Genomic DNA, 22,013 nt, shown 5'->3' with positions numbered 1-22,013 from the left:
TCTGTCCAAAAAGTATCTGACCGCCGACCAGTAGGCGGCCGCGGCATGACCGACCGGCTCGAACCGGTTATTGGAGGGGAGGGACGAGCCTACTCCTTCCCATATTAGGCATTGAATACGATCCGGTCAATCAATGAGTAACAGTGCTCTGTTCCGTACAGTACTGCTGTGTGTGTGCGTCGCATTTCAATATGACTGAACGTGTTGAGCAGCGCATTTGCATTAAATTTTGCCAAAAACTTGGCCATTCAGCATCAGAGACGACTACTATGATACAGAAAGTTTATGGTGACGAGTCTAGGGGCGATACACAAATAAAAGAGTGGTTTAAAAATGGCCGCATATCAGTGGAGAGTGATGACCGATCTGGCAGGCCTTCAACGGCCAGAAACACTGAAAATGTTGAACGTGTTCGTGCAGCAATTAATGAAAACCGTCGATTGACTGTCCGAGAGCTGGAAGAAGATTTAGGATTACCAAAATCGTCAGTTTGTAACATTGTACACGAAGATTTAAAAATGAACTGCGTTTCGGCAAAATTTGTTCCTCGGCTGCTGACAGAAGACCAAAAGAACTGTCGACTTGAAATCGCACAGGACAATCTGTATTTGATAAAAAGTGACCCAGGGCTATTTAAAAAAGTTATTACTGGTGATGAGTCATGGGTTTATGGCTACAACCCTGAAACATAGGCTCAATCTTCACAGTGGAAAACTCGCGAAGAGCAACGGCCAAAAAAAGCAAGACAAAGTCGAAGCAATGTCAAGACAATGCTGACAGTTTGTTTTTGACCAGGATGGCGTTGTTTATCACGATATGCTCCAAGAGGCCAGACAGTGAATAAGGAGTATTATTTTGAGGTCCTAAGGCGGCTACAAGATGCAGTGCAAAGGAAACGACCTGAACTGTAGACAAGATGTGACCGGATCCTGCACCACGGCAATGCACCAGCTCATTCCTCAAATCTTATTCAGCGTTTTTTGGTCAAACACGACAGCCTCCCTACAGTCCTGACATAGCTCCTTGTGACTTCTGGCTATTTCTGAAATTAAAAATTCCTTTGAAAGGAAAAAGATTTGACGATGTTGAACAAATAAAACAAAATGCGACGAAGGACCTGTTAGCCATTCTGCAAAATGAATTTAAGGAGTGTTTCCAGAAGTGGGAGGAGCGTTGGAATAAGGTAGTGGCTTGTGGAGGGGAGTACTTTGAAGGGAACCAGATTGCCGTTGCCGCTGAGTAACGTCAGTTCATGCGAGACGTCAAGGTCGGATACTTTTTGGACACACCTCGGATCTGTGTTAATACAACATGACTGCTAATCTCCAATTCTTCAGCAGTGATACTGGTAAAGCTGATAGTAATATAGTAAGCATACATAACCAGATGGTTGTATGGGACTACCACCAGTAAATTTTAAATTATTTACGTGCAAATTGTAGAGTATTGGCCCCAGAATCGATCCTGGAGGACACCAAAATTTACTGGAACCCAGGATGAATGGATGCCTTCAACCTGCACACACTGCTCTCTTTAAGATAGAAAGGAACTCAACCACTATAATGCCATGCGACCCAGCCCAAGGCCTCAGACAATCCAGAAGATGTGGATGACTAATGCAATTGAATTGCGGAACTTCAGAACAAGAGTTACTTAAAAACCACATCTCATAGCATCATTGTTAGTCTAATAAGATTTTCACCTTTAGGATACTTAGTATGTACTTTGCATTACTACAATCAGTTGTACTGTCTGATGTACATTTTGTCATGAACATGAAAGCCTAATGTTGTTGATGTTTAGGTTAATTTGATGCCAATATGCCATATAAGAATACATTTTTACTGCTCTCCATAAAATGAAAGCTTTTAAGTGTAAGTAAAGATTTTTTAACAGTAAACCATATTGTAAAAAAAAGTAAAGGATGCCTTATTTTACCAGGCGAAATTAGGACTAAGAAGCTCTCTCTAACACTTAATCTAAGGACCAATGGCTTAAATGAGACCTCCTAACCACCATCAGACAGGCGGGCTGCTTGTAAGGACAGGATGGCACAGTGGTCACCCATCCAAGGAACAACCATGCTCTACATTGCTTGACTTGGTTTTCTTGCAATAACCGCAGTATTCACAAGAACTTGCCATTGGTGCATCATTTAGTTGATCAATAAAGGAGTAATAATGATAATTAGTGATCTCCATCCAACAGCACCAAGCTGAAGTTATAATTTTTTTTTTGTTAAAAAGGAACTCATTTTGAAAAAAATTGGTCTTGGTATCATTTGTCTCATCATGACAGGTTTTAATTGAGGTATTAGATGATTGGTCAAAACAATTGCAATTTTTGAGCTGCCCTTAGTAAGAAAATACTAAACGAGTACGTAATTACAATTTTTGAGCTGCTCCTTACTCGCATTTTGGGGCAGTGAGGGATTATTTTAAAATCCATAAAAAAAATCAAAACATTCTCAGCCGCTCAAAAGTTAAGAATGGGAATCTTTTGAGGTATAGTTCATACAAGTAATATTTTTTCATTCTGTGTAACATTTGAAAGTTCACAGTTAATTTCCCATGACTTGTAAGTGGTACAATACGTGGTGAAAATGTGCTTATCCATGAATAATTTATGTACTTTATTGCTTTTTTGTTGTATGCTTCTTTGCGGTATATTGCCACTGATATGCTATTTAATAATGATATCAAAGATTTTTGTTTAATATTTGTTATTGGTGATAAATGATTTAAAAGGATAATAGCTTTTAAGATATTTGCCATTATTATATGTTATAAAAATATAACGCTATTTTTTAGGATTTAAATCTATACTCTTCCTCAGGTGGCAAAAACCTTAAGACAAGGTTAAGCATACCAAAAACAAACTTAAAACTGTAAAGTGTGATGACGAAGCTGTTGCACACTAAAATAAATTTAACAACAGAGTATATTGTATCTCACAAAATCAACCATAAACCTGATTGGTGCAACAGCAGTGTAATACAAAAATAAACCTACACTCAACAAACCTGAATGACTAGCCGAGCATTCCCTCAATGACTGCTCCATATATATATATATATATATATATATATATATATATATGTGTGTGTGTGTGTGTGTGTGTGTGTGTGTGTGTGTGTGTGTGTGTGTGTGTGTGTGTGTGTGTGTGTGTGTGTGCTTAATCAGACCAAACAATCTGAACTAAGTAGATGGGCATTGTTGGATAACCAAATCCAGAGAGTTACCTACACTAAATATCAGGTAGGCTCTCCCTTCCTTGTATGCTCACTCTAGAACTGGAAACATGAACTGTATATACTGTATAGATATAGTACTGTGTGTAAATATAGTATAGTATGTAAAATATGCAGATATCAGTAAAAGTGTTATTTGTCTCTGCAATTCAGCAATATTGGATACTTCTAAATAAAAAGATTGCTAGTCCCTCTCTCTTTCTCTCCTTCCCTCCCCCCTTTGTTCCTCTCTGTATAATTGACCAATTATCCAGTAAGCGTAAAATATTCCATTTATGCTTTAATATTTTTGTGCCCTTTCCAATTTGGTAAAGTTGCTACCATTAAATGATGTGTTATGGAAAATTAACCTTATTACTATATATACATATTCCTTTAAAAAAAGAATCATCAAATTTTAAATAGTTTTATATAAAAATAATTAATTTTATGAAACATGACAACATAATTTTTTAACATATCAAGACAATTTACATAATTCAATGATCAAACTTGTAGTAAACAATAGTGAATATGTCTTGAGCAACTGTTTGCATTACAATTGTAATTTGATTATGCAGTTTAATCAAAATAGCAGGGGTTCCATGCAAACCATGTGATGGGTTTGCTTATGGTATGTCCATCTTTGAGTAATCTGATAATTTTCAAATTCTGACTTCCACCCACCCTTCTGTGTTTTGGTGTTCCGTCCTTTTGGATAATAAAGTGCATTGAATTGGTCTTTAACTGATATAACAGCCAATTTTCAAGTATATTGAGATATGTGTATCATGTTACATAGTTCTCTCTGAGATAAAAGAGATAGTCCATTTTTACTTGAGAAATAATGGATAAATTCAGTTTGAGAGAGTCCTTTCGTGGTGAATGGTGCTCAGTACTCTGTATTATCACATTTAGATGATTTACCTTCCCACTTAATGAAAAAGTCACTGTTAATAAAAATGATAAGAAATGTTAATCTTCTACCATCTTGGTGATTATTAGTTCACTCAGCATCTTAGCTTATTTGTTTGTCATCTGCACATAATGCTTGCAGTAACTGAATCTTGAATGGATGCATAAACAGATGTTGCCCTTAAATTCACCAGATGTATGTTGAATATGGAATTCCCAGTTCTGTACTGACTAAACATGTGCCAGATGTGTTATGATGGGGAACACTTCTAATACTCAAGACGACCAGTTGATTTCTCTTCACAAAGAATTGTTTATACCATTACACAATAGGAGGTTCAGGAATCTTAATCCCATATCAATGATGAAAGTCACATTGAACCGTTATCATTTATATGATTCTTGTTGAAATCACACTGTATCATTGTTTTTTAATAACATAGCATATTGTATATATTATTTTACAAGCTGTTATTTGTCCATTTGAAATTGCTGTTTATATGAAAGAATGGAGATTACTCTTTTATGACAAGTAAGAAATGATAACTGTATCATGTGCACTGATTCAAGTAAAATAAATTCATTCAATAAGTAAGTTAACATAAAAATTATGTTCGTTAATAAATAGAGGTTAAAACAATTCTATAATTCCGAATGGTAATTTTGGTTTCTGGAAACCGTCATCGGAGAAAATGCAAACACTTTTTTCTGTCAATGCAGAAGAAATTCTGTCATGAGGGTTATAAGCAAATATCTATGAAATGTACCTAACTTAGCTAGTGTATTTTTGACTTATTGTTTTAAGAGAGAGAGAGAGAGAGAGAGAGAGACAGTTGGTTAACTTTCAGATATAATTTTAAATGCTCACATTCAAATTGAAAGTTGTGATCATAATTTTAATGGAGTTTTTTTTAACAAATGAGTAGTATTGTATTTTTATTATATATAGAATCTAAGAATCTAATTGTACATAACATATGTCATCAATGATTGTGTATGTTCATCTACAAAAATTTGGTATAAAATGTTCATTTTTCAATATTTACATTTCTATAGATTTTAAAATCATTGTAATTATTGTATATTTATTAAACTTAGACTTCTCTTATAAGTTAATTACAGATTTTAAATTGGTTTTGTGTGTTTTCATTAATGACAACCTGATTCTTCTTGTAATAATAATAAAAGGGTATATTCTCCTTGTTAGAGTAAATGATTGACTGTTAATAGATTACCTTTTAACTCATTCTATTTTGCATTATCAGATCAGCTATAAAGGTATTTCAACATTTTTTTAAAGTTGATATTTGTATTATAAAATCAACACAACATCCACACCATCAGATTAAAACAAAAGTTCAGAAAGTTGTATGCTTAAATTATAAATGTAAAGTTTTATATAGTTTGGATTTCAAACAGTTATAAATATATTATTGGAAGTATGGTCCTCATGATTAAATTATATATTATGCATGATAAAAATGTGTAACTAAAATAATTAGAAAATCTTGGACAATATAAAACAACGGAAAATGTCAAAACATAATCTTTAGATTTGAACACCAAGAAAATAAAAAAAAAATACGAAATAGTCATTAGAGTTCACATAATTAATTATCCAGAATTTCGCTGATAATGACAAACCTCATTAAGAAAGTCAATTCTCAACTGATGTGTGAAAAACAAGTTGTATACGTGTTGGAGTTTTGTCCTCTACTTTTATTATGAAAGTGCTTGGAATGCTGCGGGTTGCTCAGTTATAATTTTCTAACCGTTTTATGATTAAGAAAAAGTTTCTATCATAAAACCTATGAAATTTATTAATCTGTTTAAAGAAATTTTGATTTTGAATAACTAGTAAAGAGGTTAAAACCTCTCTTTTGTACTAAATTATGGTTTTTTCCTTCTATCATAAAGTGGGCTTGCTGTAAGAAAATTTCAAGTTGAGAGGCTCCTCTTCTGGGGTAACGGGGGCATCACCTCAACATTTTAGATACAGTATTCATAAATAAGTCTTGATTACTTAGAAAATATCCACTAATTTATTTCTTAATCATCCTACAGATATCAATGGAAACAGACATATACATTATGATTTTGATCAGATTACAAAAAAAGAAAGATTTGTGATATGGTTAAAAATGTATATGTCCACAAGTGGGATTTAAAGAAATACGTTTTTTAAGATTTTAGTTCTAGCCAAGACTGTACTTTAAAATAAGAAAACCCCACTTGTGATATATGGTGTCATTGTTTCGAATTTGCTGTTTATAAATTTTATATGTAAAACCACAATGTTTATTTCATATTCTCATGTATTATTAATCTTTTCTCAATACCTGTAAAATGTATTTTTTATCAAAATTTAGTTTTCAGAATAGGTATGATTCGTTAAAAACCTTTCTTAACATTTCTTAAACATTACTTAAGTAAGTAAAGAGTCTTGTTTATAATGAGTAAACATATTAAGTAATATTAATTATTATTATTAGCACATAATAAGAAGAAAAAATAATAATGAGTATACCCAGCCTGCCTTTCTTATGCTTAAAATATATATAAAATGTATACTAGTTGAAAATCTAATAAAATTGTGTGTTAATGATGTCATTTATACAAAAATAAATATGCACTGAAAATGAGTTCTTATTATCTTCACTGCTGCTCTGTAGTGAGTGGGATCAACTACTCTCCCTATTATTCTGTGGGGTAAGGTGCCTGCCACAGTCATTGTGTTAAAGTAAATCTTTTGAAAATTAAGATACTTGTAAATAACAATTAGTAAATTATAGAATTTGTTTTAAGAGATTTTCAGCATCTACTTTAAGACGTTTCATGTGTTGATCTAATTTTTATGTCATTACTTGATATTTCACTCCTCAAAAAATTATAAAATGTTAACTTTCAAAATATGGGGTTGTAAATTAAATGTTTTTTAAAAGAATCACTCATTTCAATAACAATGTGCTGACTAAACAAATAAATAATAGCAACACCTCTGGCAAAGTTGGATGAAAGGTTATACACAATTTTCACGTTAAAATTTAGAACTGAAAATAAATATTAATACGTGTTTTAATACTTTATAAGAAGAAGTTAACACAAAAATTATTTTGAATAGCTCTAAGTATTTTAAAATTAGAAATCTGAAATCTGATTGTCTGATATATGGATTTAATTATTAACTAGTCACTGGCTTTTGAATATATTATTGAAAGTGTTTAAAACCAAACATTTTACATATACCATAATAATTGAATAGTGCTTAAGTCAGCTATACTTAAACCATATTGATTTTAAGTCCATAACAACAATGTTAATTCTCAAATACTGTCATACCTCTATTTTTGGCCGTGAAATTATGGTAGACGTTTATTTTTAAAGATAAAACTATACACATCCAAACAGCTTTTTAGATTGAAATATATTTTAATGGTTTTTTTCAGATCAAAGTTTTTTGTAATTTATTATTTAAATACTCAAAAGATGTACACGTAACAAAAAAAACAAAAACACAGTTGGATGCGTATAGTCATATCTTTAAAATGAGACATTGACCATAACCCTACTACCAAAAATAAAAGCTTGAAAGTGTGAGGTATAACATTGTTATTACAGAGAATAAAACTCAAGGTCATTTCTCTACAGCCAGCTCTGAAGTGCAAAGTCATTTTAGCTCCTGAAATTCAAAGTTAATTAGATGTCTATAATATTCTATACTTGTACTAAATTGATTTTAAAATTGCACTAAATGATTTCAAGACCATCACACACTGACTAGACAACTCTGATAATGCTCCCAGGAATCTATCCTTAGGCATAGGCATAGGGTCAAAGACCACGGTCTGTAATTACCATCCAATATGTATGCTAACACCGGTTTCCTGTCCAGTTCACTTCCTACTGACAGAAGCATCAGTGCAACGTCCAACCAACTATCTTCCACTGGCTACTGACTTGTGTAAAAGCATATTTTTTGTAGTTTACAGGTCAGCAAGGGAGCATGGTGTTGATACTAAGAAATATGTATTATGTCTACCATTACCTTAACCAAGATTTAAAAGGTAACAATTTTGTTTATGTTCACTAGTTTTCAACCATACACTGTCAGATTTCCTTTTCACTGTTTATTCATCTGCCCTTGTGTAAGTGGTAGATCATCGTAATAGATGTGTTTGTGAAGTGCCTTTTTCACATGTCATATATTTATTGTAAAACAATTAAGTTGTATAAAGTAATTTTAATATGTCTACACAAACAATTCCATACAAACATTTTGTAAAACACATAAAGTGCATTGAAACTAAAGAGGCCTTTCAAAGTTTTAACCCTTTTAGGACCAGATAAGAAGATTTCAAGCCTAAATGATATTATGCACTTATTTTGCACAGACCTAAAAAAACTACACACCTGTGAACCATACATTCTATAAGAGTATCTGGAAGAATTATACTATAATCTATTTTTTCACTACTCAAAATAAACTCACAATAATAAACTTTCTGTTCTTCCACACCTATAACAATTGTTTCCTACCAGGTGCAAAAGTAATAGAAGTATAAACATGTTATCATGTGTTTCATTATAAGTAAAATATCAAATTTTCAAAGCCACAGAGACAATAAAATATTATGTTAAATGGTAATTTCTAAATTGTGTAATTTTTAATGTACATAAAAAGTATTTGTAATTTTAGCTAATTCAATTGAGGTATATAGTGGCAGTAACATCCACTTACACTTATTCAGCCTTGTATTACTGTTCGGTCTTGTAGTCCTCAGGAACCAGCAAGCGAAAATAAAAATCTTAGAATTTACTCTTTAATTGAGAATTCTATCAGAGAGAAACACAGTCTAGGCAATATATGTTTGTTCAAATCTGTATATGTAGTACCACTGAAAGAGTATATCCTGTTCTTGTACGTTATTCCAGTTATGTAATTTAATTAAAAGAATTTATTACCAGAAAAGATCGTTTGTTTGGTTCAATAAAAATATACCTTGAAACTTTACATACAAATATATTTATCCACACAGATTTATATAGGGTTGGGATAGCAGCTATGTCCATATGTTGGTATTAATTGAATAAAATATTTCATTAACTTGATAAATAATTTAAATGTTTTTCTCGTGGAACAGCTTTAAATCTCTACCGGTTTCAAAACTGAATCACAAATTTCAGGGTTGGATTTCTCATGTAGAGAAGTAAAAAGGTGTACAAAAACATGGGTACAGAAATGCATATTTACAAAGTAATTTATTAAACTATTTAATGAAATATTGCAGAGTCAATTATACATAAGTTATGGCAGAGAGACCACTTGTGTTTCAAGCAAGAAAATGCTCCAAATTATTATCTGCTTCTGTAGAAGCTTCTGTTTGTCATAATCTCATTGATTTACACATAAGTTTAAACTTGCCCAGTTTAGTGGGTATTGTCTAACGGTTTGTTACACTTTGCATATGGAGACACATTATTATGTCTCAGTTATGAGTTTGCAAGCTAAAAGTATTTAGACCTACATCAAATTGGTTTACAACATAATTACTTGTAGAACAATTGTAACCAGTTTCTCTTTGTATTTCAGCAAACAAGACATGTCAGAATGTATTATAAATACTTGGCTAACTCTGTAAATATGAATTTATGTAACTGCATTGTTTTACCTTTTTTTCTTTTCTCTAATTCCTGAAAATTTACTGTTGAATTTTGAAGTACCTGATATAAAAATGCTTTGTCTTATTTATTGCTATTTATCAATTAATGGTTAATATGTCGTATCATGCTCATTATTATTGAATAATTTTAGTATATATTTTTATTTCATGTTAAAGACATAATTGACACATACAAAGATAACTACATACAAATTATTTTCATATGGAAAGAAAAAAATATCCTAAAATGACTTACACGAATGTTGCCCTAAAATTAGTCATGATTTGATCTGCTTCACTTCATTCCACTTTGTTGCATAGTTGCATCAGTTGTGTTCCTGGCCAAAGTATATCAAATCAAACATTTATACTATCATTGTTACAAAAATGCTCTCATATCAATGTTGTATATCATACTAGTTACAAACAACTATTACGAAATAAAGCAGTAAAACGTTATTTTATTAGAAATAAATATTGTATTCTACAAAAATATTTATATTTTTACAATAATAAAATTAACAAATACTAGTAACACTATTTTCAACCCTTTTCTGTAGTTTTTACCATAACAATTTTACATTTGTATCAGTTTAAAATTGCACTTAAATTAAATATATCACAGTTCAAAATATTACATATCAAACTTCAACTTTATTGACATTTTGGATCAGGTAAATTTCCAAGAGAGTTAGTGGCATGGTAAGTTTTTTTGTTTGTGCAAATAAGTAGTTGAAACATTGATTAAATAGGACTGAAGTCCAGTCAGCAAAAATATTAGAAATGAACAGATTAATTTATAGATTACCATTTATTTTCTGTCTTGAATATAACTGTAACTCATTTGACTCCCGGAGAGTTACTGTCCAGACCCCCGGACTGAGCACTTCCCCCTCATGGCGAGTCCGGTGCCTGTTCTGCTGTTGCTGATGCTCTACAACCTGTTCGTGCAGTGGTGGGGCCCCTTACTCATGGCAGACCGCAAACCCTTCAATCTCGACAAGCTAATGATAGTCTACAACCTTTTCCAAGTCATCGCCAGTGCCTTCATATTCGTAGAGGTAGCGCAGAACCGCAAGTGGAAACATTTCAATCATTAATTTTAAAATATTACTTGAGAGGTATCTTCAGTTTATATTTTCATTAAATATAAAATATCAGGATATTAATCATTTATTTTAATAATACAGTTTGTAAAGGCGAGTTGAAATGACAGAAATTTATAGCGATTGCCTGAAGTACAGTGACGAATGTTTCTAATAGTGATTTAGTTCTTCGTTATGGGCAGCCAGCTTTTCAACAACTTGACGTTAACTTCTTTCCTAAATTTATTTTCTTTCTTGATTACTTCTAAGATTCCTTTTATTATGCTTGGATATTAGTAGAAAATTTTGTTTTGTCAAATTATATTGCATGTTTGGTTTTGAAAGTGTTTAGCTATGACTTATTTTTCCATATCTTGACGTTTTGTGTGCCTGATGTGTTTACTCACCTATGTAGATATTAAACATTCCATTTCCCCATTGTAGACTGAGCCACAACTATATGGAATTTTGTAGACTTGTGTAGACAATGGAATTTATACTTAGTTGGTCTCAAACAATTCTTCACTTGAATGTAGTTTTGATATTGTGTCTCCTTAATAATCTCCCTACCCTCAACAATTAAGATAGCTTCAGAACATTGAAAAACTGCAGCCTATGACATAGAAGCCGTATTGGTCATTGTCGTATTTGTGGTTGACTGTTTAAGTTTCAGCCAATCACAACCATTTTCAACTCGCCTTTACAGACAAATGCATATTATTGGCAGTTTCAGTTTAAAGATGGCTCTATACAGCAAGTCTGGAATATTTTAAGCATTTAATTGTGTACACAAATTTTTGACTCAGTGTAAATCAGAAAACTTACAATGTTAGTTATGACACCATTCATAATCCTAAAAGTTAAGATTATTTCTTCACTATGAAACACTCAAATTAAAATAAAAGTTATATAATCTCATTAATGTATTCAATTTCTTATTATTTTTTTAAAAATTATTTGGCAGACCGTACATAAAGTTTTTGATTTCAAGGACTTTTTAGTTACTTTTGAGAGTTTGGGTAAATCAAGAACATTAAATTACTTTTGTAAAACGTTTCTCTACAGTATAAAATTATATGAGATCTGCTTTGTAGATTAGTTATTATTTATGAAAATCAGATAGATTTGTTTAACCAAATTTGTACTAAAATGACTTGGACTAATTGGAGGAGCTATAGAATATTGTAATTTAGTTTTTCCTCAGGGATTTAGACTCGGATGGGGAAGAGACTACAACTACTTGTGTCAGCCAGTGGACTGGAGTGACACTCCTCATAACAGAAAGGTAGGATTTTTAAATATATGGTTCAGAACTGTGTAGTTTTATCCATCCCGCTGATGTCATTTAGTTATTAGTTTAACCATAAAGGCCAATACAAGTTTCTCTAGAAATATCAGTTCCAGAAAATCAAATGTAACATTGTATAGTTAATATTATTACTTGTTTTTTATGATTCGTCTTCTGAATCATATAATAAAAGTTATAAAAATGCCTTGTATATCAAAATACACTCAAAATTATTATTCCAGTCTTCACAATGGTACAAAATGTATAAAGCTTGGTCAGTTGAAAATTTAGTGTTTGGACAGTTCACTTTGGTTTTCTTATTGTTCAAAATTTAATTTTAGCACTTTTCTAATTGCTAACCGCCAGTAGGATAACCACAAGTTAGCGAACAAATTAAATAAGATAAACCAGTAAACATAATTTCACAATGCAAAAATAAAGGATAATATCATAGGTAAATAGGAAGATGATGCAAAGGAGTGGGTTACTAGCTTTCACTAATGTAAAAACTACTTGGAAACACTGAAACTAGTATATATATATATATATATATAATATATATATATATATATATATATATATATATATATATAATATATATATATATATATATATATATATATATATATATATATATCCAAAAGCCTTTTATAAAAAAGCAACAGTGGAAAAAATGCAAACCATGGCTTGACCAAAATCCAAATTTGTTTTTCTGAGCATGAAAGTAATGAATAAAAATGTGCCAACAATCTAATGTAAAGTAATGTAAAGATCCAAATTCAGGTGCCTAACCTTTAGAAAAAGTCACTCTTAGACAAAGTTCTATCTATACATTATTACAGACTGAAATTTTCTAATCAAAGCTCTATAAGTGATTAAATACATTTCTTTTTGTGAGAACGATTAACGTGAATCATGCTGAATCTGAAAAGAAAGCTTGTAACTTGATTACAACCAGCCAATGGCAAGTTTCATGTTTCCTTACTGGTCATACATAAGCTTGTCTTCTGTTCTGAACTTGTATTTTTGTTATATTTTGAGCAACCTAAATCCATACCATTAATCACTAAAATTACTGAGATGTAAAAAGTATACAGTACTCCAGTTTAACCAATGCTGTGCTTTTATTTCAGATTGTGTTTATTGTATACCTGTACTTCTGTCTGAAGATTACTGATCTCTTGGATACTGTAAGTCTTACAAACCACAAGGAATTTGTGTATTGAATCTGATGTAATTCTACAGACAGATTCTCTATTCTGTAATGTCAACACAGTTTTTTCAATATGTAGAAAATAGCAGATGAAGAATATATTTGAATATTTTAACAAATAATTTAAAATATTATATTTAATGTATCATTTTGTTATATTTTAATATGTTTTAGATTTGAATATGTAACAATTGTAATTAATGTATTTTAAACGTTATCTATCGTAACTTTAAAGAAAAATATTCTATAAATGTGTGTGATTTCAGATTTTCTTTGTGATAAGGAAAAAGTTCAGTCAAGTGTCATTCCTGCATATTTACCATCACACAATGATGGTGGTGTTGGGTTGGAGTGGAGTCAAGTGGCTGCCAGGTGATTATTTGTAATTTGTGATGAGAAAAAAGTTCAGTTAAGTGTCATTCCTACATATTTACCATCACACAGTGATGGTGGTGTTGGGTTGGAGTAGAGCCAAGTGGCTACCAGGTGATTATTTATAATTTGTGATGAGAAAAAAGTTCAGTCAAGTTTCACTCTTGCATATTTACCATCACACAGTGATGGTGGTGTTGGGTTGGAGTGGAGCTAAGTAGCTGCCTGGTGGGTATTAGTAATTAGAAAATGTTGGTGCTCGAAGTTTAATCTTTAGGTCTGGTGTGCCCATATGTGACAGGTTAATTGCTAACAAAACAACTTTTATGGAGTGACTGATGCAAAGTTTTTTGGTACCAATGGAAAGAGGTACTAATCCGTATTTAAATGAACAGAGTGAATAAAAGAAAACTAAGGATGGGGAATGTAGGGCTTAAAAGGAGATCTGCCACTTCTTAAAAAACTAATTGTGTCAGAAAATTGATTACACAATTAAATTCTTGCAATATTTTGTTTCATCTTGCTGAGGAAAGTATTTTTAGTCAAAGAAACAAAATATACCAAAATATCTGTGGACTAAAAATTATACTCCTCAGCAAGGCTGAATATGGCAAGAATTTAAACGTGTAATCAATGTTTCAACAAAGTATAAACAGAAACTCAGACGTTAGTTATAACACCAATCATGTCAGCCTAAGAACTAAGATATTTCCATCTTGTTATAGATAAGTTCAAAGAAACAAAATTATTAAATTTTAGAGGTCTTTAACTTAACTAAATCCAGTGTACCATCTAATTAAAGTTAGAATTGTTTTTGACCATTCTGGATAGTTTTGTCAAAAACTAGTTTTCTTGGTGTTGTTTGTTTTATAAGTAGTATTCAGTGGGTCATCCTGTTTAATATTTTTGTATTGCATCCCAGTTCCATTTTGGAGAAGAGGGGATAATTTTATATCCATCTAAAAGATCTCAGGTGATGTTAGTACAATATCTCCAAAGAAGATTTTAAAATTCTCAATTGTAAAAAGTAAATGGTTGGCAATGTGACTTTTGGAAATCACAGTGTGTTTACTAATCTGATTTAAAACATTGCAAGCCTGTATATGACTACGTAATGAGTAAGCTGTGACCTGCCATCTCAGACGTCCTTGAAAGCCTCCTGAAGGTTCAGGAAAAGTTCAGTTCACAGGAAAATTTAAAATGAAATTCAGTGGCATACGTTTGACCAATGATATAGAAACCTAAACATGATATAATATCTGTAAATAAAGCTGTACAATATAAATAAACTCTCAATACACCAATGTAGTAGATTCTATTGTTTAAATGTGTTATAAAAAATCTCAGTTGAATGGAAAAATTACTGTAATTTGTTAAAGATCGGTAATAAGCAATACAAATTTCAAACGATTAGATGTTTGTGACAAATTGGAGGGCGGTCCCAGTTCAATGAACTCTTGTAATATAGCCTTGTCACTAACAGTGATGTCAAATTCTGTATAAGCGTTAAAATAATTTAATAGGGAAAAGATCAAATAACTTAATATTGGAGTAAATTCAAATAATAAAATTATTATAATTACAAAAGAAATTCATATTTTATAGATCATATAAACAGAGATTGAATTTTAAACTTATTGGTGTGGATCAAAGATTGAAAGTGGAAGGGACCTACAGACCTACTTCCGTTATCCCCGCTCTCCACCTACATCGTTCTCCTTTCTTGATTGGTACTACGATTCTTAACATCTTGTCACATTATGAGCTCATGTAAATGATTAAATTATTTGATATTTATAGGTTTGTTATAAAGAAGGGAACCTAAGTTTGTTCATTTTATATAATGTTATGTAAAAAATGAATTTATTTCCAAAAGTTGTATTGTAAAGTAAACTAATGTGATATTGATGAAATTGAGCAACCACGTGTTGATTAAATGTAAATGAATACTGAAATTGATTAATGATTGAACTGTAATAAAATAGTTTCTTTTTTCAAAGTGAAAGAGTATTAGTACATCTTGAAATGTATCCAAGGAAGATTGAGTATTTCAATAAGCAACAAAAGCGTAAAGGTGAGTACATTATTATAGGTGATTGAACGCTTAATGAATATGCAAATTTTTTCGTACGAGTTTCAAGCAGAATAGATACATTTGGAATTCAATTGGACTTTTGCCAGTGTTAAAGTGAGGTGTAAATTAACTTACATCACAGTGAATAACATTAACACTCATGTTAAATGACAAAGAAATGTTATCAAATATTAGATGAGACTCTCTATTTAATGACATTGGATATTGACTACCTCACGCTCTTTCAAATTTGAATCCTACAACTCTGGGACTCATCACAAAAATTTGACACTGTATCAAATTGACACCATCAATGCAGGGCAACAAATAATACAAACCTGATCTGCTTCAAATCAACAATATAACCTGAAAAATATCAAATACTTATATTAAAGATATTGCCACTTCATGATATTCTCTGTTACTTACATATTTATTTTTAGGGGTTCTTTCAATGCCAACAGTCTTTTTCAATGGCATAAATGTGTTAAAATATTTTTCATATGTAATTAGAAATATTGTAAGTTTTTACATTGTAGCTTCTAGTTATAATACATATATAGTGGTAATATTTACTGAATTTGTGAACTTTTCATGAATGAAACAAATAATTCAGGTTTACAGTGGTTTTAACTAAACTCATCAACTAACTCAAAAATCCAGTAATTGATAGAATGGTAACTTTTTAAAGGGGTTGTTTGAAGTCAATGGCATTACTAACTGATCATAAAAATCTTTCTTAAGGTCGTAACCTATTTGCAAATATTTGTTGACCTCCCTGTGAACTGAACCTGTGATCTCTCGGTTAGAGAGCTGCAACCTTGTCCCTATGCTAGGGGAGAGTTAACTGTAGATTGGTGAAAAGATGTTAGTCTATTTTAACAGATCATGTTCAAAACACTTTTCAGACTGATGAAGGTTGATATTATATGTTACTTTAAAAATAAAGTACCACTTATGATTCTTTGCAGGAGGCCATGACACTTTCATAGGCTGGGTAAACTCCTTGGTACATATGGTCATGTACTCGTACTACTTGGTAACCACATTAAGGCCAGAATACAAAGGGAACCTTTGGTGGAAGAAATATATCACACAGTTACAAATGGTAAGCAGCTACTTCAGACATAGAAGTCCAGGGACAAGTAGGTTTATTTAATGGGGATTGGCAGTGGGTAGGGATATTATAAGGAAGTTATGAAATATTGAATTTCCCCAAAGATACAGACTGCATGGACATCTTCCTCTGAATGTTTCTGTTATCCTTCTTTTTTAGTTGTTATTATTTTATCTTGACAATATCGATTTTGAGACAGTATTTGGAGTAAAATGTAAAATTGTACCGAAAACTTTTCATGGCAAGGCAAACTTTAACCAGAAAAACCCTGGGATAAGGAAAATATGTGAAACTACATAGAAAAGAATGAGTACAATAAAGTCATTTGAAATGTACTGTTCTATTAGACCGTAATAACTCATACAAATATCAAGTTTTAACATACAAAAGTTTGTTATGTAATCTAAATTGGGAAAGGAGTCAAGGGCCAGCCATAGTTCATTTTGCCAGTAAAATGAGTTTTAGTAAAATGTATTACTCATTAATATAATAATAAAAAAAAAAAAACAGTAATAAATAACAAAATAGTTCTTCCCCAAGATTTTGTTATAAAATTACCTATGTAAGATGTATGTTATATATTTAAATAACTGTTACTATGGAAATAAAGTACAAAAGTATTCCAAACAAACATAATATTTCCAATCACTAAAATCAAATTCATTATAGGATTCATCAAAGACCATTATAGTCTTAAAAAAATGTTCTATCATGCTCATATAGGCTATACTCTCATATTCCTTTTGGTTTTTGGGCATATGGCAGAACCTGCGATAATAATTTATATAAGATTTTAATGGTTAAAAAACAACCAATTAGAACAATGTTTAAATTAAAGCATGATGATCATATAAGAGAATATTTTCAAAGATTATAAATATTGATGGTATGTAATCAATATATATTTGACTGTATATTATTTTTGAAGATATAATCCAAACAAAATTAGTTTGTGCTCTTAAATACATCCCTATAATACAAGACCAATAAATTATTTTAACATAAAAAACAGGCTTTTTCTGTAAAAAATCAAAACATATGGGAATAAAGTTTTGGAAAATATTACCTATTACGATTAACAATAAATCGTATTTAAAAGGCATTGAAATATTTTCTGTTATTATTTACTTCATGAGGTTTTAAGTAATTATAAGTAGATTATAGTAACTATGATCATTAACATGTAATTAATTGTATTTAATATTTGACACTATCTATGTACATAACTAGTGATGAAAGCCTGCCCTAATAAGTTTTATTTTTTTACACTAATATAAAATCTTTTTTTAATAATTTTTTTAACAATACCAAACAATACTAGCTGCCGAGGCTCACACCAGACTTCCTATACTTATTGACCAGACAGTGAGAGAGTATCAGACAATAGAAATTCAGTTGTATATCTCTAAGTTATATAGATCATCACAATCACAATTCTTTATTGCCAGAAGACAAATACAAAATTTGTATAGCAATCGTCATAATACAAAAACTCTATAGACTTACCAATAAATTATGTTAATGCTTAAAATTGTTTTATTGAAACAATTTTATTGTTGTACCTAGTAACAGAACTAAATCTTTATCCAAAATTAACAATGTCAACATAAGAATAGACATGTCAACACCAGTGAGAGATGCCCGATCACATTTTTTGTTCCGTAAACTTGCTCATGCTATAAAACTCATTTAATATTAAATAACGCTTAAGCAATCGTTTGAAATGCAAAGGGTTTGTCTGGTCCTTTATATGATCAGGAACTTTGTTCAAACATTTGACACCAATTTCAGATGGAAGGCTCTCGTAAGATTTTAGTCTATGTTGGGCAACTCTGAAATTTTCCCGGCCTCTAGTATTGTAGTTATGAACGTCCCTACCCTGCGTCAGATGTTACAAAGTGCCCACTAGCTTATGTGTATAAGTAACTCTATGGTAACTTTCAATAAATGACTGCAATAATAACAATATTTCTATGGCAAGAATGTTAACATTGCCAATTTGAAGAATGAATAGCTAACCCTATTTGCCTCCATTTAATTTCTTACATCACGTGTTGATGAGATTTTACTAGATGTCCATTCCCATATTGTACATGCACAAATCTGGTGCCATTCATGGTGAACATAGACTTCACTTTTGTTGTTGCAGCCAGAGATTGAGTAAATATGTTTGGAGATGGTTGATCTGAATCATAATGTAGCTTTAAGACAAACATTGGTCCTATGGCAATTCTATTAAAAGAATAACATGTTTTTTTAACTATATGAAAATCTCAATATCTTATTTGGGTCTTTTTTTAATCTGGTTTAAAATTTCATTGGTTTTATTTTTACTAGATCATTTCAAAACTTAGGTCACATTTTTAGCCGTTATGTGGTTTAGTTATCTCTAGGTATTGAACTACCATGGTCCAATCATTCTGCTTTTAAACCATGCCAATCAATCAATCTCTTGTTTTTACACCTACACCAACAGCATCTTCTCTTTTAGAAGTGAACCAGACACAAAATCTACAGCTTGAGTGTGCTATGTTTATTTGCAGTAGTTATAGCATGATATAAACTCAATTCCAGGTACAGTTCCTAGTGTTTATCTTGCACTCTGTGGTCCTGCTGCTGGTACCAGACTGTGGCTACCCGAGGTTCACAGCTGGAGTCTTCATTCCACAGAACACCTTCATGTTCATTCTCTTCTATGACTTTTATAGGAAAGCTTATTTTAATAAAAAGAGTACAAAATAAATACTTTTTGTTTTATTTATTTTATTTTTTTATACTCAAGTAGGTCTTCTGTATAATTATTTCCAAGCAAGTCCACTAAGACATATACCAATATAAAATTAAAATATATTTTTTATAACAATTTGTTTAAATATTCTCTTAATACAAGGCATATCGAGAAAGTGAGTATATTGAATTTTTGTAGGTTACAAACATTTTTATTTTAACAAAAATATTACCTAGTTACATATTTAAGCTATTTTTTTATAGTTACCATTCCTCTTAAGCAGGTGGTGAAACGGAGTATTAATTTTTATATGCCTTCCTTGAAGTAGTTTCCTTCCAACCCCTTTGTCCACTTCACCCTTCACCTCCTCGTAGGTTCAAATCTTTTTTCACCCATGTGCAGCTTCAGGGAGGTAAAGAGATAGTATTCTGATGCTAGGTCAGAGGAATGTGCAGGATGGTTCCACAAATCCCATTTAAATGAGGTGAGCAGTTACTTCATGGTGTTTGGCCAATGTGGTCTGGCATTGTCGTGCAGCAGGCAGACTCCCTATGTCAGCATGTCTCTCCTCTTATTCTGAATCGCTCTCTGCAATTTTTTTAGGGTCTCACAGTATCTTGCACAGTCGATGGTCTCCCCTTGAGGCAAATATTCAATTAAAATTATACCTTGACAGTCCCAAAACAAGGATGCCATGATTTTCTTGGCTGAAATGGTGATTTTTAACCTTTTGCTGGAGGTGTGATGCCCCTGTTGAGACTGCTTTTTGATTCCAGGTGTGTAGTGTGCAATCCTCAGTAACGATGGAGCGGAAAAATTTGTCTCCATGGCGTTTGTAGCACCTCAAAAAACACTTGCCCGGCCTCCACTCGACTCAAATTTTTTTGTTTTTCAGCTGTTTGGGACCCACCTTGTGATAGTTTGCAATATCTGAGGGTTTCTTTAATGGCTTTTTGTAGCAAAGATCTGAAGTTTTTTGGAAATATTGGAGATAGTTCATCCACAGTCAATCTGCACATTTTGCAGTTAAAGAGCACATTTTGAATTTTTTTCCAGAATTTCATCAGTTACAATTGAAGGTCTTCCACTCCTCTGATCATCATGTACAGAGGTACGATTGTTTTTAAACTAGCGATAACACTCGAAATACTTGTACGAGTCACGGCTTTACCACCATGTATAGTTTTTACCTTACTATAAACCTCAACTGGAGTTTTCCCTTCTAAACGAGATAATGGATGACGTCGCGTATTTAACACTTGGATTGACATTTTTCATAAAACATAATTGTCTCATTGACAATTCTCAGAACCAGTCTTATTGCAGAGGTGAGGAATTAGGCTACATGTAGAAAAAAATCCCTCCATCCGTGAGAGCCTCAGTACACTTACTTTCTGGATACGCTTTGTATGTAGCAACTAAGATAATAATGTTCAATCTTTATTTATAAAAAAAAAACAGTAGATTATTTTGTTTCTTATTTCCTCAGCAGAAAACTGCATTTTTTTATGAATACTAAAAATTTTGATAGGGTGGATAGTTTTGGGTTTTAAATGTCACTCATAAAAATGTATTGATCCTTCATGATTAGGCAAATAATACAATTGCTACATTAAGCTTTTTCTAGTTTGTTTGCTAGTTAGTGTCATAAACGTAAACACAATTAAAGGAAATATATCAAGTGTTTTAGAAACTACAAGTGATCTGAAACAACTATTCTTCACTTTAACTATAGATTAACTGATAGATTTTCTAACCTCTAGATTGATATTTTATCAATATTTAGCGAGTGACAATATTAGTTTAATACCTCTTAATCTTTATAGATTGTAGTGGTTGAAAACTCTGAATAGGGTCCAGTTATATCGATCAACTTAAACCAAGTGGTTCAAGTATCTGAAGAGACTAGTAGAGAAATACGAGTAAAACTGTAATATACGTTATTATGAGATGAAACAGAATTTTCCAAAGAAACCAGTAAACACTATATTTCAAGATCTGTAACACAATTCTTTCGTTGTTTTAAACAAACTTTAAACGAAAAATGAAAAAGGGATAGGAATTACATCAATTTTTTGCCAACCTTACAAAAAGGAGCCATTTAATAATTTTTAATGTTAGAACAACCCAATTAAGTACAAACAAAAAGCTACAATGTACAATTAAGTAGCTACACTGGAAGAATAAACTGTACATTTACTTCCCTTAAAGTTATGAATGGTGAAGATCTCTTTAGAAATTCTTCCTCCTCAATCAAGTTCCAACTGCAATAAAACTTTCAAACTTACATGCATGCTAGAAGTATGAAACAGCCTGGCTGTGGATAACACAC

At 31.5% G+C, this 22,013-nt stretch overlaps 2 protein-coding genes across 3 annotated transcripts in view; both read left to right on the top strand.

Annotated features, from left to right (window-relative positions):
* Positions 1-5,279, top strand: part of LOC124366771 (importin-13) — a 54,026-nt gene extending 48,747 nt beyond the window's left edge. The window contains exon 18 of one of the 2 annotated variants that reach the window (XR_006922841.1): positions 1,942-5,279. The gene's annotated coding sequence lies outside the window, so the exon portion shown is untranslated. Of the gene's footprint in view, positions 1-1,442 lie in introns of both variants that reach the window. The other variant, XR_006922840.1, reaches the window with a different exon arrangement.
* Positions 5,280-7,626: 2,347 nt separating this feature from the next.
* Positions 7,627-19,696, top strand: LOC124366764 (elongation of very long chain fatty acids protein AAEL008004-like). Its single transcript, XM_046823366.1, has 7 exons — positions 7,627-8,208; positions 10,675-10,865; positions 12,094-12,174; positions 13,311-13,367; positions 13,657-13,762; positions 16,808-16,944; positions 19,528-19,696. Exons 1-7 carry the CDS (start codon positions 8,148-8,150, stop codon positions 19,693-19,695), a joined length of 801 nt encoding a protein of 266 aa, XP_046679322.1. The 5' UTR covers positions 7,627-8,147; the 3' UTR covers position 19,696.
* The last annotated feature ends 2,317 nt before the right edge of the window (positions 19,697-22,013 follow it).

The sequence above is a fragment of the Homalodisca vitripennis genome, chromosome 1 (genome assembly GCF_021130785.1).
Source record: "Homalodisca vitripennis isolate AUS2020 chromosome 1, UT_GWSS_2.1, whole genome shotgun sequence".
In the NCBI taxonomy this organism is placed as follows: domain Eukaryota; kingdom Metazoa; phylum Arthropoda; class Insecta; order Hemiptera; family Cicadellidae; genus Homalodisca; species Homalodisca vitripennis.
Note: the sequence above shows the minus strand (reverse complement) of the source record. Positions and strands in the feature narration are given on the sequence as shown.

Bases quoted from the DNA above. Each gene is read 5' to 3' on its own strand.
- LOC124366764 (XM_046823366.1), top strand. From the start codon at position 8,148: ATGGTGTTGATACTAAGAAATATGTATTATGTCTACCATTACCTTAAC. The intron at 10,866-12,093 runs GTAGCGCAGAAC...GTTTTTCCTCAG, and splicing joins GTGCCTTCATATTCGTAGAG to GGATTTAGACTCGGATGGGG. The intron at 16,945-19,527 runs GTAAGCAGCTAC...ACTCAATTCCAG, and splicing joins ATATCACACAGTTACAAATG to GTACAGTTCCTAGTGTTTAT.